Raw genomic sequence first — 16,079 nt, 5'->3', positions numbered from 1 at the left:
TTTTGGGTCGTTTTGGGTATTTTTGTGCAATTTTGGGTCGTTTTGGGTATTTTTGTGCAATTTTGGGTCGTTTTGGGTAATTTTGGGGTAATTTTGGCCGTTTTGGGTATTTTTGTGCAATTTTGGGTCATTTTGGGTATTTTGGGGCAATTTTGGGTCGTTTTGGGTATTTTTGTGCAATTTTGGGTCGTTTGGGGTATTTTTGTGCAATTTTGGGTCGTTTTGGGTAATTTTGGGGTAATTTTGGGCCGTTTTGGGTATTTTTGTGCAATTTTGGGTCGTTTTGGGTATTTTTGTGCAATTTTGGGTAATTTTGGGTATTTTGGGGTAATTTTGGGTCGTTTTGGGTATTTTTGTGCAATTTTGGGCCATTTTGGGTATTTTGGGGTAATTTTGGGTCGTTTTGGGTATTTTTGTGCAATTTTGGGTCATTTTGGGTATTTTTGTGCAATTTTGGGTCGTTTTGGGTATTTCTGTGCAATTTTGGGTCATTTTGGGTATTTTGGGGTAATTTTGGGTCGTTTTGGGTATTTTTGTGCAATTTTGGGCTGTTTTGGGTATTTTTGTGCAATTTTGGGTCGTTTGGGGTAATTTTGGGGTAATTTTGGGTCGTTCTGGGTATTTTTGTGCAATTTTGGGTCGTTTGGGGTAATTTTGGGGTAATTTTGGGTCGTTTTGGGTATTTTTGTGCAATTTTGGGCCGTTTGGGGTATTTTTGTCCAATTTTGGGTCGTTTTGGGTATTTTTGTGCAATTTTGGGTCGTTTTGGGTATTTTGGGGTAATTTTGGGTCGTTTTGGGTATTTTGGGGCAATTTTGGGTCGTTTGGGGTATTTTTGTGCAATTTTGGGTCGTTTTGGGTATTTCGGGGTAATTTTGGGTCGTTTGGGGTATTTTGGGGTAATTTTGGGTCGTTTGGGGTATTTTGGGGTAATTTTGGGTCGTTTTGGGTATTTTTGTGCAATTTTTGGTCGTTTTGGGTAATTTTGGGGTAATTTTGGGCCGTTTTGGGTATTTTTGTGCAATTTTGGGTCGTTTGGGGTATTTTGGGGTAATTTTGGGTCGTTTGGGGTATTTTTGTGCAATTTTGGGTCGTTTTGGGTATTTTTGTGCAATTTTGGGTCGTTTTGGGTAATTTTGGGGTAATTTTGGGCCGTTTTGGGTATTTTTGTGCAATTTTGGGTCGTTTTGGGTATTTTTGTGCAATTTTGGGTCGTTTTGGGTATTTTTGTGCAATTTTGGGTCATTTTGGGTAATTTTGGGGTAATTTTGGGCCGTTTTGGGTATTTTTGTGCAATTTTGGGTCGTTTTGGGTATTTTTGTGCAATTTTGGGTCGTTTTGGGTATTTTGGGGTAATTTTGGGTCGTTTTGGGATCATTTCAGGTCCTCCCCTCCCCCCCCGGCCCCACCCGGGCCCTTTCGCAAGGGTGACGTCATCGGGCCCAACCCGCCCCGGCGGTTCGGGCTCATTAACGAGGGCGTTAATTGGCCTTAATTAGCGGCGTTAATGAGCGGGCGCCGCCCCGCCCCGCCCCCACCCCGGCCCGGGGCTCGGTGACCTCGGGGGACCCCGCGGGGGGTGATGGGAAAAGGGGGCGGGGCCGGATTGGGGGCCCAGTTTGGGCTCAGGTCCCAGTTTGAATTCCCAGTTTGGGGTTCAGGTCCCAGTTTGAATTCCCAGTTTGAATTCCCAGTTTGAATTCCCAGTTCAGGTTCAGTTCCCAGTTTGAATTCCCAGTTTGAATTCCCAGTTTGAATTCCCAGTTCAGGTTCAGTTCCCAGTTTGAATTCCCAGTTTGGGGCTCAGTTCCCAGTTTGAATTCCCAGTTTGAATTCCCAGTTTGGGGCTCAATTCCCAGTTTGAATTCCCAGTTTGGGGCTCAATTCCCAGTTTGAATTCCCAGTTTGAATTCCCAGTTTGGGGCTCAGTTCCCAGTTTGAATTCCCAGTTCGGGTTCAGTTCCCAGTTTGAATTCCCAGTTTGGGGTTCAGTTCCCAGTTTGAATTCCCAGTTTGAATTCCCAGTTTGGGGTTCAGTTCCCAGTTTGAATTCCCAGTTTGAATTCCCAGTTCGGGTTCAGTTCCCAGTTTGAATTCCCAGTTTGGGCTCAGGCCCCGCCCACCAGAACTTGGCCCCGCCCCTTCCCCGTGGGAACCGGAACCGGGGAGCGACTGGGACCAACTGGGACAAACTGGGAGCAACTGGAACCAACTGGGAGCAACTGGGATGAACTGGGAGGGGGGAAAACTGGGGACTGGGTCACACTGGGCCAAACTGGGAACTGGGGCCAAACTGGGCCAAACTGGGAGAGGGACAAACTGGGCCAAACTAGGAGAGGGACACACCAGGACTGGGCCAAACTGGGCCAAACTGGGAGAAGGACAAACTGGGAACTGGGGCCAAACTGGGCCAGGGTGACACCGGGAACTGGGATGAACTGGGACAGAGTCAAACTGGGACTGGGCCAGACTGGGACAGGGACAAACTGGGAACTGGGGCCAAACTGGGATGGGGTGACACCAGGAACTGGGCCAAACTGGGAGAGGGACAGTCCAGGAACTGGGGCCAAACTGGGCCAGGGTGACACAGGGACAGGGACAAACTGGGACAAACTGGGACAAACTGGGATGGGGTGACACTGGGAACTGGGATAAACTGGGACAGGGACAAACTGGGAACTGGGACAAACTGGGACAGGGTGACACCAGGAACTGGGACAAACTGGGACAGGGACAGTCCAGGAACTGGGGCCAAACTGGGACAGGGTGACACAGGGACAGGGACAAACTGGGACAAACTGGGACAAACTGGGAGAGGAAGAACCCAGGAACTGGGACAAACTGGGACAAACTGGGCCAGGGTGACACTGGGAACTGGGATAAACTGGGACAGAGTCAAACTGGGACTGGGCCAGACTGGGACAGGGTGACACCGGGAACTGGGGCCAAACTGGGACAGGGACAGACTGGGAACTGGGACAGGGACAGACTGGGAACTGGGCCAAACTGGGCCAAACTGGGAGAGGGGAAAACCACGAACTGGGTCAAACTGGGACAAACTGGGAGAGGGACACACCAGGACTGGGTCAAACTGGGACAAACTGGGAGAGGGACACACCAGGAAGTGGGTCAAACTGGGACAAACTGGGAGAGGGACACACCAGGAACCGGGGCCAAACTGGGCCAGGCACAACCCACCAACTGGTCCAAACTGGGCCAAACTGGGAGAGGGGAAAACCATGAACTGGGGCCAAACTGGGAGAGGGTGACACCGGGAACTGGGACAAACTGGGAAAGGGTGACACTTGAACTGGGGTCAAACTGGGACGGGGTGACACTGGGACTGGGGCCAAACTGGGACAGGGACAAACTGGAAACTGGGGCCAAACTGGGACGGGGTGACACCAGGAACTGGGACAAGGTGACACGAGGAACTGGGGCCAAACTGGGACAGGGACAAACTGGAAACTGGGGCCAAACTGGGACGGGGTGACACTGGGACTGGGGCCAAACTGGGACAGGGACAAACTGGAAACTGGGGCCAAACTGGGACGGGGTGACACTGGGACTGGGGCCAAACTGGGACAGGGACAATCCAGGACTGGGACAAACTGGGACGGGGTGACACCGGGACTGGGACAAACTGGGACAAACTGGGACAGGGACAATCCAGGAATTGGTCCAAACTGGGAGAGGGTGACACTGGGACTGGGGCCAAACTGGGACGGAGTGACACCGGGAACTGGGACAAACTGGGAGAGGGTGACACTGGGACTGGGGCCAAACTGGAACAGGGACAAACTGGGAACCGGGGCCAAACTGGGATGGGGTGACACCAGGAACTGGGACAAACTGGGACAGGGACAATCCAGGAATTGGTCCAAACTGGGACGGGGTGACACCGGGACTGGGGCCAAACTGGGACAGGGACAATCCAGGAATTGGTCCAAACTGGGACGGGGTGACTCCGGGACTGGGGCCAAACTGGGACGGGGTGACACCAGGAACTGGGTCAAACTGGTCCAAACTGGGCCAGGAAGAACCGAAGGAACCGGGGCCAAACCGGGGCCGGGCACAACCCACCAACTGGTCCAAACTGGGCCATACTGGTCCCCCCCCTCCCCCCCCTCCCCAAACCTTCGCTCCGCCCCTCGGGGGGGCCGGGTGGGGGTGGGGCCCCGCCGCCTCCGCTGTCCCCTCGCTCTGTCCCCGCGCTGTCCCCGCGCTGTCCCCGCGCCGTCCCCGCCGTTGTCCCCGCGTTGTCCCCGCGCCGCTCCCGCGAGGGGGGGAGGGGGGAGGACACGCCCCCTTTCCCTCGCCGGCCACGCCCCCTCCCCCACCTTTCCCCTCCCCCCCCTTCCCCAAAATTGATTGTTTTTTTTTTTTTAAATTGAATTTATTTGGGGCGTGGGGGGGGACGCGGATTAATCCGGGCGGGGCCCCCCCGGGGGGGGGAGGGGAAGGGAGGGTGGAGGGGTGGGGGAGGGGCGGGGAGGGAGGGGGGGGGAGGGGTTCCGTGGGGGGAATTTTTTTTGGGGGGGGGGACACGATTTAATTTTTTGGGGGGGGAGGAGAACGGGAGGATTTTTGGGGGAAAGGGGGGGAGGGGGAATTTTGGGGGCTCCTGATTGGTTGGGAGGAAATTTGGGAAGAATTTTGGGGAAGGATTTGGAGGGTCCTGATTGGTTGGGGAGAGATTTTTTTTGGGGGGGGGGATTTGGGGGGTTTGGAGGGTCCTGATTGGCTGAAAGGGGATTTGGGAGGCTCCTGATTGGTTGGGAGAGATTTTGGGGGGATTTTGGGGAGGATTTGGAGGGTCCTGATTGGCTGAGGGAGATTTGGGGAGATTTGGGATGTTCTGATTGGCTGAGAGGGGGTTTGGGGGCTCCTGATTGGTTGGGAGAGATTTTGGGGAGAGATTTTGGGGGGTCCTGATTGGCTGAGAGGAGATTCGGGGGGAATTTTGGTATTTGGGGGGTCCTGATTGGCTGAGGGAGATTTTGGGGGGATTTGGGATGTCCTGATTGGCTGAGAAGGGATTTGGGGGGTCCTGATTGGTTGGGAGAGATTTTGGGGGGATTTGGGGGGTTTGGAGGGACCTGATTGGCTGAGAGGAGATTTGGGGGGAATTTTGGCATTTGGGGGGTCCTGATTGGCTGAGGGAGATTCGGGGGGGATTTGGGATGTTCTGATTGGCTGAGAGGGGTTTTGGGAGGTTCCTGATTGGTTAGGAGAGATTTTGAGGAGAGATTTTGGAGAGGGATTTTGGGGAGGATTTGGAGGGTCCTGATTGGTTGGGGAGAGATTTTTGGGGGGATTTTGGGGGTTTGGAGGGTCCTGATTGGCTGAGAGGAGATTCGGGGGGAATTTTGGGATTTGGGGGGTCATGATTGGCTGAGGGAGATTCGGGGGGGGATTTGGGATGTTCTGATTGGCTGAGAAGGGATTTTAGGGGGAAGAAGATTTTAGGGGAGATTTTGGGGGGAACTTTTGGGGATTCCTGATTGGCTGAGGCGGATTTTCAGGGGGATTCCTGATTGGCTGAGGGGAAATTTGGGGGAATTTTGGGTTGGATTTTGGGGGGGATTTGGGGGCTCCTGATTGGCTGGGTCTCCTCAAATTTCCCACTTTTCCCCCTTCCCGTTTCCCGCCTTTTCCCCCCTCAGTTTTCCGCCCTAAAATCATCGGATAAAGGGATTCTCCCCTCCCTCCCCCTCCCCCCCCAGCCCCCAAAAACCAGAACCGCCCCGTCCAATCAGTGTCTTTATTGTGGGCGGAGCTGGCGCCGCCCTTTAAATTAAAATACAAAACCCGGAAATCCCAAAAAAAACACCCGGAAACGCCCCAAAAAAATGCTGGGGGGGAGGGGGGGGGGAGGGGAGGGGGGGAGGGGCTGGACCCATTTTGAGTTGGGGGAGGTGGGGGAGGGGCCCATGGGGGGGGGAGAGGGGGGAGGGGAGGGGTCTCCAGGGCTGGAGGTGGCACTGGGGGCGCCCCAGGGTTGGAGGCATCTCAAGGACTTCCGGGACGCCCCAAAATTTCGTTCCCGTGATTTTCGGGACCTTCCGGTTGATTGGAGGCATCTCCAAGACTTCCAGGACCCATCCATGACTTTTGGGGTCTTCCCAGTTGACTGGAGGCATCTCCACGGCTTCGAGGGCCACCTCAGCGTCTTCTTCCCAGCGCTCTGGGTTGGCCACCATGACTCTCGGTTGGCCACCACGGCTCTTGGTCGACCCCAATGACCCTGGGGTGACCACCATGACCTCCAGGAGATTTGGTTGACCCCAATGGCTCTTGATTGGCCACCATGATTCTAGGTTGGCCTCCATGATTCTTGGATGACCTCCATGACTCTCGGTTGGCCACCACGACTCTTGGTGGACCCCAATGACTATTGGTTGACCACGGTGATTCTTGGCTGACCCCAATAACTCTTGGTTGACCCCAATGGCCCTTGGATGACCACCACGATTCTTGGTTGACCATCACGACTCTTGGATGACCACCACGATTCTTGGTTGCCCTCCATGATTCTTGGTTGACCACCAGAGCTCTTGGTTGACCTCCAGGACTCTGGGTTGAACCCAGTGATTCTTGGTTGACCCAACCGACACTTGGTTGACCTCCAGGACTCTTGGTTGGCCACCACAACTCTTGGTTGACCACCACGATTCTTGGTTGAACATGACAACTCTGGGTTGACCATCAGAGCTCTTGGTTGACCACCACAACTCTTGGTTGACCACCACGATTCTCGGTTGACCCAATTAACTCTTGGTTGACCACCACAACTCCTGGTTGACCACCACAACTCCTGGTTGACCACCACGATTCTCGGTTGACCCAACCGACTCTTGGTTGACCACCACAACTCCTGGTTGACCACCACAACTCCTGGTTGACCACCACGATTCTCAGTTGACCCAATTAACTCTTGGTTGACCACCACAACTCCTGGTTGACCACCACCACCACCACCTCGTCAACCTTCTCCGAAACACCCCCCTCAAGCCCCAATCACCTCCAACCACCTCCGGAACCTCTCCATCCTCCCACACCTCCATCCCACCACGCCCCACTCCGGGACCTCCCTTCCCGGAGCTCCTCCCCGGGCTCAGTTGAGGAAGCGCCGGCAGCGCCGGGCGCCGCAGTTGCAGGGCAGCTTGGCCGCCGGCTCCTCGATGGGGAACTTGTAGTCGTAGGTGAGCTCCTCGCCGCGCAGGATGCGGCGCAGGGCGAAGATGACGATGCGCTTGTGGCCCTCGACGTGGATGACGCGCGAGTAGCAGTTGGGCTCGCACGAGTGGTTGATGAAGCGCGCGGCGCTGCCGTGCATGGTGGCGTCCACCACCTCGGCCTCGTCGATGCGGAACATGTAGCAGCCGATGCCCTGAGGGGACAGGAGCCCGTGGGGCGGGGTCAGAGGGGTGGACGTGGCCGAAGGTCGGGGGCGTGGTCGGGGGGTTGGGGACGGTCAAGGGTTGGGGACAGTCAAGGGTTGGGGACAGTCAAGGGTTGGGGACAGTCAAGGGTTGGGGACAGTCAAGGGTTGGGGACAGTCAAGGGTTGGGGACAGTCAAGGGTTGGGGATGTGTCAAGGGTTTGGAGACATTCAAGGGTTGGGGTCATGGTTAAGGGTTGGGGACAGTCAAGGGTTGGGGACAGTCAAGGGTTTGGACAAGGTCAAGGGTTGGGGACAAGGTCAAGGGTTGGGGACAGTCAAGGGTTGGGACAAGGTCAAGGGTTGGGGTCATGGTCAAGGGTTGGGACAAGGTCAAGGGTTTGGACGTGGTCAAGGGTTTGGTTATGGCCAAGGGTTGGGAATGTGGTCAATGGCTGGGACAAGGTCAAGGTGTTGGGGTCATGGTCAAGGGTTGGGGACAGTCAAGGTTGGGGACAGTCAAGGGTTTGGAGACATTCAAGGGTTGGGGACAGTCAGGGGGTTGGGGAACAGTCAAGGGTTGGGGACAGTCAAGGGTTGGGGGACAGTCAAGGGTTGGGGACAGTCAAGGGTTGGGGACAGTCAAGGGTTGGGGACAGTCAAGGGTTGGGGACAGTCAAGGGTTGGGGACAAGGTCAAGGGTTGGGGACAGTCAAGGGTTGGGGACAGTCAAGGGTTTGGAGACATTCAAGGGTTGGGGGACAGTCAAGGGTTGGGGACAGTCAAGGGGTTGGGGACAGTCAAGGGTTGGGACAAGGTCAAGGGTTGGGGTCATGGTCAAGGGTTGGGACAAGGTCAAGGGTTTGGACGTGGTCAAGGGTTTGGTTATGGCCAAGGGTTGGGAATGTGGTCAATGGCTGGGACAAGGTCAAGGGTTGGGGGACAGTCAAGGGTTGGGGACAGTCAAAGTTTGGGGTCATGGTCAAAGTTTGGTGACCCATCAAGGGCTGGGGACAAGGTCAAGGGTTTGGACATGGTCAAGGGTGGGGATGTGCTCAAGGGTTGGGGACATGGTCAAGAGTTGGGGACATCGCGGAGACTGGACTTGCCCGTAACTTTCCCACCCTTTTCCCCCTTGAAATTTCCCGCTGTTTTCTCTTCTTTTTTCCCGCCATTTCCCCCTCCATTTCCCGCCATTTCCCCTCCCATTTCCCGCCATTTCCCCCTCCCATTTCCCGCATTTCCCCCTCCCATTTCCCGCCATTTCCCCCTCCCCTTTCCCGCCATTTTCCCGTCATTTCCCCCTTTTCCCACCACTGGCAGACGCCATCCAAGTCCGGGCACATCCTCACGGGCCGGGATCGTTCCCCCCAAACTTTTGGGCTTTCCCTCCCTCTTTATTTTTCCGTTTTTCCTCCCAGTTTCGCGGGATCTCCTTCCCGTTTCTCAGGGCATCCCCGATTCCTTTTTGGCTTTTCCCCCCAATTTTTGGCGCGTCCCTCCCGTTTTTCGGCATCTCCCCCCTCGTTTTTTGGGGTTTTTTGGGGATTTCCCCCCCGTTCTTGGAATCTGCTCCCCGATTTTTAGGACATTCCCCCGATTTTTAAACTTTCCCCCTCCCCCCCCCCACCCCATTTTTGGGGTGTTTTCTCCGGTTTTTTTCGGAGGTTTTCTCCCTCCCAATTTTTCGGCTTTCCCCCTCCCCCAATTTTCGGCGTTCCCTCCCCCATTTTTTTGGGGGTGTCCCCTCCCGTTTTCCATCATTTCCCCCCATTTTTTTAAATCCCGATTTTTCAGACTTTCCCCCCCATTTCCGAATTTTTTCCGTTTCCGAGCCTCTCCCTCCGTTTTTCGACGCTTCCCATCCCCCTCCCCATTTTTTGAGGCGTTCTCCTCATTTTTTTGACGTTTCTTTGCCATTTTTGGGGCGTTTTTGCCGTTTTTTGGGGTTTTTTTCCCCCTCCCCTCCTCCTCCCGAATTTTCCCACCTTGCTGTCGTAGAACTTCTCCCGCTTGTCGGTGAGCACGGAGCGCACGACGATTCCGGAATATTCGATCACCATCTCCCCGGCCTCGATGTTCCGCTTGCAGAACAGGCCCCGCCCGTGGATGGCCGAGCTGTTTTGGGGAGATCGAGGTCACCCCCCAAAAATCCCCAAAATTCCCAAAAAATTCACCCGGGAACGGCGAAAATTCTGCAAAAATCCGCCCGGGGAAACTCCTAAAAACGGCCCCAAAAACTGCCCCAAGAACCTGAAAATGACCCCAGGAACCCCAAAATTCACTCCAGCCCTTGGATGGCTAAGCTACGATGGAACAGGGTCACCCCAAATCCGGGGAACCCCAAAAATCCCCAAATTCCCAAAAAAATCCACCCGGGAACGGCGAAAATTCTGCAAAAATCCGCCCGGGAAACTCCTAAAAACGGCCCCGAAAACCCCAAAATAACCCCGGGAACCCCAAAATAACCCCGGAACCCCAAAATAACCCCGAGAACCCCAAAATAACCCCGGGAACCCCAAAATTCTCTGCAGCCCGTGGATGGTTGAGGTGGGATGGAACAGGGTCGCCCCCAAATCCGGGGAACCCCAAAAATCCCCCCAGCAAAGTCCCGCCCAAAAACCCCCAAAATCCCCCTAAAAATCCACCCCAAATGTGCCCCCAGGTGTCCCCAGATGTCCCCAGGTGTGTCCCCAGGTGTGTCCCCCAGGTGTGTCCCAGGTGTCCCCAGGTGTCTCAGGTGTGTCCCCAGGTGTATCTTGGGTGTCCCCAAGGTGTGCCCAGCTGTCCTCCAGGTCGCCCCAGGTGTGTCCCCAGGTGTATTTTAGGTGTCCCCAGTGTGGTCCTCAGGTGCGTCCCGGGTGTCCTCAAATGGCCCCAGGTGTATTTTGGTGTCCCCAGGTGTGTCCCCAGGTGCCCCCAGGTGTCCTCAGGTATCTCATGTGTATCTCAGGTGTGTCCCAGGTGTCCCCAGGTATCCCCCAGGTGTCCCCAGGTGTCCCCAGGTGTGCCCAGGTGTCCCCAGGTGTGCCCAGGTGTCCCCAGGTGTGTCCCAGGTGTGCCCAGGTGTATTCCAGGTGTCCCCAGGTGTCCCCAGGTGTCCCCAGGTGTGCCCAGGTGTGCCCAGGTGTGTCCCCAGGTGTCCCCAGGTGTGCCCAGGTGTGTCCAGGTGTCCCCAGGTGTCCCCCAGGTGTCCCCAGGTGTGTCCCCAGGTGTCCCCAGGTGTGCCCAGGTGTCCCCAGGTGTCCCAGGTGTGCCCAGGTGTGCCCAGGTGTGTCCCCAGGTGTCCCCAGGTGTCCCCAGGTGTGTCCCAGGTGTCCCAGGTGTCCCCAGATGTCCCCAGGTGTCCCCAGGTGTGCCCAGGTGTCCCCAGGTGTCCCAGGTGTCCCCCAGGTGTGTCCCAGGTGTCCCCAGGTGTGTCCCCAGGTGTCCCCAGGTGTGTCCCCAGGTGTGTCCAGGTGTATTCCAGGTGTCCCCAGGTGTCCCAGGTGTGCCCAGGTGTGTCCCCAGGTGTCCCCAGGTGTCCCAGGTGTCCCAGGTGTGCCCAGGTGTCCCCAGGTGTCCCAGGTGTGCCCACTCACCGGTACACGCCCACCGCCTCCTTGGCCGTTCTCTTGAGGTGCCGGAAGCGCATGGCCATGGGCAGCTCCAGGCTGGTGGCGCGGCTGGGGGGGCGTCAGGGGGTCCCCCCAAAACCGGGGAGACCCCCAAACACCCCTCCCCCCCCCGGAAAATCCCAAATCCCAAAAAAACTCCCAAAAAAACCCCCCGAAAAAACCCAAATCCCCCCAAAAAACCCGAAATCCCAAAAAACCCCAAATCCCAAAAAACCCAAATCCCAAAAAACCCCAAATCCCAAAAAAACACCCAAATCCCCCCCAAAAACACCCCAAATCCCAAAAAAATCCCCCCAAAAACCCAAATCCCTAAAAAACCCCAAATCTCCCCAAAAAACCCCAAAAAATCCCAAAGTTCCCCCCAAAAAGCCCAACCACCCCAAAATCCCCAAAAAACGCCACAAAATTCCCGCAAAATAAAAAAAAGCCCCAAAATTTCCGTCCAAAATCCCAAAAAATCCCCTCAAATCCTCCGAACTCCTCCCCAAAAAAACCCAAAATTCTCCCCCCCCAAAAAACCTTCAAACCCTTTAAACTCTCCCCAGAATATCCCAAAAAACCTCCCAAAAATCCCAAAAAATCCCCCAAACTCCCCCCAAAAATCCCCCCAAAAAATCCCCAAAAATCCCCAAAAATCTCCAAAAAATCCCGAAAAATTTCCAAAAATCCCCCAAAATCCCAAAAAATCCCCAAAAATCTCCAAAAATCTCCAAAAATTCCCCCAAATCCTCCAAAGTTCCAAGAAAACCCCCCCAAAATTCCCTCCCCCAAAAAACCTCCAAACCCTTTAAACTCTCCCCAAAATATCCCCAAAAAAACCTCCCAAAATTCCCCCCCAAAATTCCCCAAAAATCCCCCAAAATCCCCAAAAATCCCGAAAACTCTCCAAAAATCCCCCCAAATCCCCCAAAATCCCCCCAAAATTCCCCAAATCCTCCAAACTCTCTGCCAAAAAAACCCCCCAAAATTCCCTCTCCAAAAAACCTCCAAACCCTTTAAACTCTCCCCAAAATATCCCAAAACCTCCCAAAAATCCCCCCAAAAATCCCATAAAATCCCCAAAAATCCCCAAAAATCCCCCAAAATTCCCCCAAATCCCCAAAAATCCTCCAAACTCCCCCAAAAAACCCCCAAAATTCCCCCCCCCCAAAAAAAACCTCCAAACCCTTTAAACTCTCCCCAAAAAATCCCCAAAAAAATCCCCCCAAAATTCCCCCAAATCCCCCCCCAGGTGCGACCCCAAAATCACCCCTCCCCCCCCCGCCCTAAAAAAATCCCAAATAACCCCAAAAACTCCCCAAAATCTTCCCCCGCCCCCCAAAAAAACCCTCGTGGGGACCCCAAAATTTTGGGGGAAGCCCCTCCCCCCGCCCAGGTGTGGGCGGGACACCAGGTGCACCCAGAAAATTCCAGGGGTGCGACAACTTTGGGGGATCCCGGCTGGATTTTTGGGGTTCCCAGGTGATTCGGGGTGTCTGCAGGTGTCACCCAAAGGTGCTGGGGGGGTCCCCAATATTTTAGGGGGACACCTGGGGGGGTCAGAGGGATTGTACCGACACCAGGTGTGCCCAAACCTGGGATTGTACCGACACCAGGTGTGCCCAAACCTGGGATTGTACCGACACCAGGTGTGCCCAAACCTGGGATTGTAGAGACCACCCAGGTGTGCCCAAACCTGGGATTGTAGACACCAGGTGTGCCCAAAGCTGGGATTGTAGACACCAGGTGTGCCCAAACCTGGGATTGTCCCGACACCAGGTGTGCCCAAACCTGGGATTGTCCCGACACCAGGTGTGCCCAAACCTGGGATTGTACCGACACCAGGTGTGTCCAAACCTGGGATTGTACCGACACCAGGTGTGCCCAAACCTGGGATTGTCCCGACACCAGGTGTGCCCAAACCTGGGATTGTCCCGACACCAGGTGTGCCCAAACCTGGGATTGTACCGACACCAGGTGTGCCCCAAACCTGGGATTGTAGACACCAGGTGTGCCCAAACCTCGGATTGTCCCCGACACCAGGTGTGTCCAAACCTGGATTGCGACACCAGGTGTGCCCAAACCTGGGATTGTCCCGACACCAGGTGTGCCCAAACCTGGGATTGTCCCGACACCAGGTGTGCCCAAACCTGGGATTGTAGACACCAGGTGTGCCCAAACCTGGGATTGTACCGACACCAGGTGTGCCCAAACCTGGGATTGTACCGACACCAGGTGTGCCCAAACCTCGGATTGTAGAGACACCAGGTGTGCCCAAACCTGGGATTGTACCGACACCAGGTGTGCCCAAAGCTGGGATTGTACCGACACCAGGTGTGCCCAAACCTGGGATTGTCCCGACACCAGGTGTGCCCAAACCTGGGATTGTACCGACACCAGGTGTGCCCAAAGCTGGGATTGTACCGACACCAGGTGTGCCCAAACCTGGGATTGTAGACACCAGGTGTGCCCAAACCTGGGATTGTAGAGACACCAGGTGTGCCCAAACCTGGGATTGTACCGACACCAGGTGTGTCCAAACCTGGGATTGTACCGACACCAGGTGTGCCCAAACCTGGGATTGTACCGACACCAGGTGTGTCCAAACCTGGGATTGTACCGACACCAGGTGTGCCCAAACCTGGGATTGTACCGACACCAGGTGTGCCCAAAGCTGGGATTGTACCGACACCAGGTGTGCCCAAACCTCGGATTGTACCGACACCAGGTGTGCCCAAACCTGGGATTGTACCGACACCAGGTGTGCCCAAACCTGGGATTGTACCGACACCAGGTGTGCCCAAACCTGGGATTGTACCGACACCAGGTGTGCCCAAACCTGGGATTGTAGACACCAGGTGTGCCCAAACCTGGGATTGTAGAGACACCAGGTGTGCCCAAACCTGGGATTGTCCCGACACCAGGTGTGCCCAAACCTGGGATTGTCCCGACACCAGGTGTGCCCAAACCTGGGATTGTACCGACACCAGGTGTGCCCAAACCTGGGATTGTACCGACACCAGGTGTGCCCAAACCTGGGATTGTAGACACCAGGTGTGCCCAAACCTGGGATTGTAGAGACACCAGGTGTGCCCAAAGCTGGGATTGTACCGACACCAGGTGTGCCCAAACCTCGGATTGTAGAGACACCAGGTGTGCCCAAACCTGGGATTGTCCCGACACCAGGTGTGCCCAAACCTGGGATTGTCCCGACACCAGGTGTGCCCAAACCTGGGATTGTACCGACACCAGGTGTGCCCAAACCTGGGATTGTCCCGACACCAGGTGTGCCCAAACCTGGGATTGTACCGACACCAGGTGTGCCCAAACCTGGGATTGTAGACACCAGGTGTGCCCAAACCTGGGATTGTACCGACACCAGGTGTGCCCAAACCTCGGCTTCTCGGCACGCCAGGTGCGCCCACGACCTCCCCGAGCGTTTTTTTTCCTCCAAGGGCAGCCCCCCCAATCTTCCCGCGGCGGGGGGGCGGCGCCCAGGGGCACCTGCGCAGGTGGGGCCTCACCGGGTGGGCTTCAGCTGCACCTCGTCCTCCTCGTCCTCGCGGGGCGGCGGTCCCTGGGGCAGGGCGCGGTGCTGCGACGCCAGGAAGCTGAACATGTCGAAGGTGCACTTCCTGCGGGGCAGCGGAGGGCTCGGCGGGGACCCCCCTCACCTGGGGGTGGCCCCGCCCCACCTGCGGGTGACCGCGCCCCATTCGTGGGTGGCCCCGCCCCACACACAGGGATCTCCCCACCCCCCCCTCCCCCGAGTTGTCCCCACCCCCAGGGGTGACGTCACGGGGGGCTCAGGGGAGGGGGTGGGAGACCCCTGAGGGGGCTTGGAACCTTCCCAGTTCATCCCAGTAACTCCCAGTTCATCCCAGTTCATCCCTGTCCCCTCCCAGCCCTTCCCAGTTCCCCCAAAGCCCTCCCAGTCCATCCCAGTCCTTTTCAACCCCGTCCCAGTTTGTCCCAGTCTCCTCCCAGTGTCTTGTCCCTCCCTGTTTATCCCAAATCCCTCCCAGCCCATCCCAGTCCCCTCCCAGTTCATCCCAGTCCCGTCCCAGTCCCTCTCAGTTTATCCCATCCCCCTCCCAGTTTATCCCAGTTCCATCCCAGTCCCCTCCCAGTCCCTCCCAGTTTATCCCAGTCCCTCCCAGTTCCCTCCCAGTTTATCCCAGTCCCTCCCAGTTCCCTCCCAGTTTATCCCAGTCCCTCCCAGTTCCCTCCCAGTTTATCCCAGTCCCTCCCAGTTCCCTCCCTGTTTATCCCAGTCCCTCCCAGTTCCCTCCCAGTTTATCCCAGTCCCTCCCAGTTCCCTCCCAGTTTATCCCAGTTCCATCCCAGTTTATCCCAGCCCCTCCCAGTTTATCCCAGTCCCATCCCAGTCTATCCCAGTTCCCTCCCAGTCTATCCCAGTCCCTCCCAGTCCCTCCCAGTCTATCCCAGTCCCATCCCAGTTCCCTCCCAGTTCATTCTCAGTCCCTCCCAGTCTATCCCAGTCCCTCCCAGTCTGTCCCAGTCCCATCCCAGTCTATCCCAGTTCCCTCCCAGTCTATCCCAGTCCCTTCCAGCTCCTCCCAGTTCATTCCCAGTCCCTCCCAGTCTGTCCCAGTCCCATCCCAGTTCCCTCCCAGTCTATCCCAGTCCCTCCCAGTCCGTCCCAGTCCGTCCCCGTCCCGTCCCCGCCCCACCTCAGGTAGAGCTCGGCGCGGGCGCAGCCCGAGGGGTTCCGCGGCGGCGGGCCGAGCGGCGGCTCCCGGCGCGGCGGGTGGTACCGGAACCGGTACCGGGAGCAGGCGCCGGCCCCCGGCAGCTGCTCCAGCAGGAAAACCACGGCGTCGTGGTGGATGCCCAGCAGCCGCAGCCCGCTCATGCCTGACGGGGCACCAGAGGGGCTGGGGGCTTCGGAACGGGGGGCTGGGGGCTTCGGAACGGGGGGCTGGGGGGTTTAAATGGGGCTGGGGGCTTCAGAACGGGGCTGGGGGCTTCGGAACGGGGCTGGGGGCTTCGGAACGGGGGGCTGGGGGCTTCGGAACGGGGCTGGGGGTTTCAAATGGGGCTGGGGGCTTCAGAACGGGGGGCTGGGGGCTTTAAAA

At 56.6% G+C, this 16,079-nt stretch overlaps 1 protein-coding gene across 1 annotated transcript; it reads right to left on the bottom strand.

The window, feature by feature from the left end:
• Nucleotides 1–5,750: 5,750 nt before the first annotated feature.
• LOC136305971 (histone-lysine N-methyltransferase 2B-like) lies at nucleotides 5,751–15,856 on the bottom strand. Its single transcript, XM_066209317.1, has 5 exons — nucleotides 15,675–15,856; nucleotides 14,505–14,615; nucleotides 10,966–11,049; nucleotides 9,373–9,502; nucleotides 5,751–7,393 (listed from the first exon to the last, which is right to left on the bottom strand). Exons 1-5 carry the CDS (start codon nucleotides 15,854–15,856, stop codon nucleotides 7,118–7,120), a joined length of 783 nt encoding a protein of 260 aa, XP_066065414.1. The 3' UTR covers nucleotides 5,751–7,117.
• Nucleotides 15,857–16,079: the final 223 nt, after the last annotated feature.

This window comes from Chamaea fasciata, unplaced genomic scaffold (assembly GCF_029207755.1).
Source record: "Chamaea fasciata isolate MVZ Bird 193981 ecotype frontalis unplaced genomic scaffold, bChaFas1.0.hap1 SCAF_857, whole genome shotgun sequence".
Taxonomy (NCBI): Eukaryota; Metazoa; Chordata; class Aves; order Passeriformes; family Sylviidae; genus Chamaea; species Chamaea fasciata.
Note: the sequence above shows the minus strand (reverse complement) of the source record. Positions and strands in the feature narration are given on the sequence as shown.

Bases quoted from the DNA above. Each gene is read 5' to 3' on its own strand.
- LOC136305971 (XM_066209317.1), bottom strand. From the start codon at position 15,856: ATGAGCGGGCTGCGGCTGCTGGGCATCCACCACGACGCCGTGGTTTTC. The intron at 14,616-15,674 runs GTGGGGCGGGGA...GCTGCCCCGCAG, and splicing joins CGCGCCGAGCTCTACCTGAG to GAAGTGCACCTTCGACATGT. The intron at 9,503-10,965 runs GTGAGTGGGCAC...TCCCCAAAACAG, and splicing joins GAGGCGGTGGGCGTGTACCG to CTCGGCCATCCACGGGCGGG.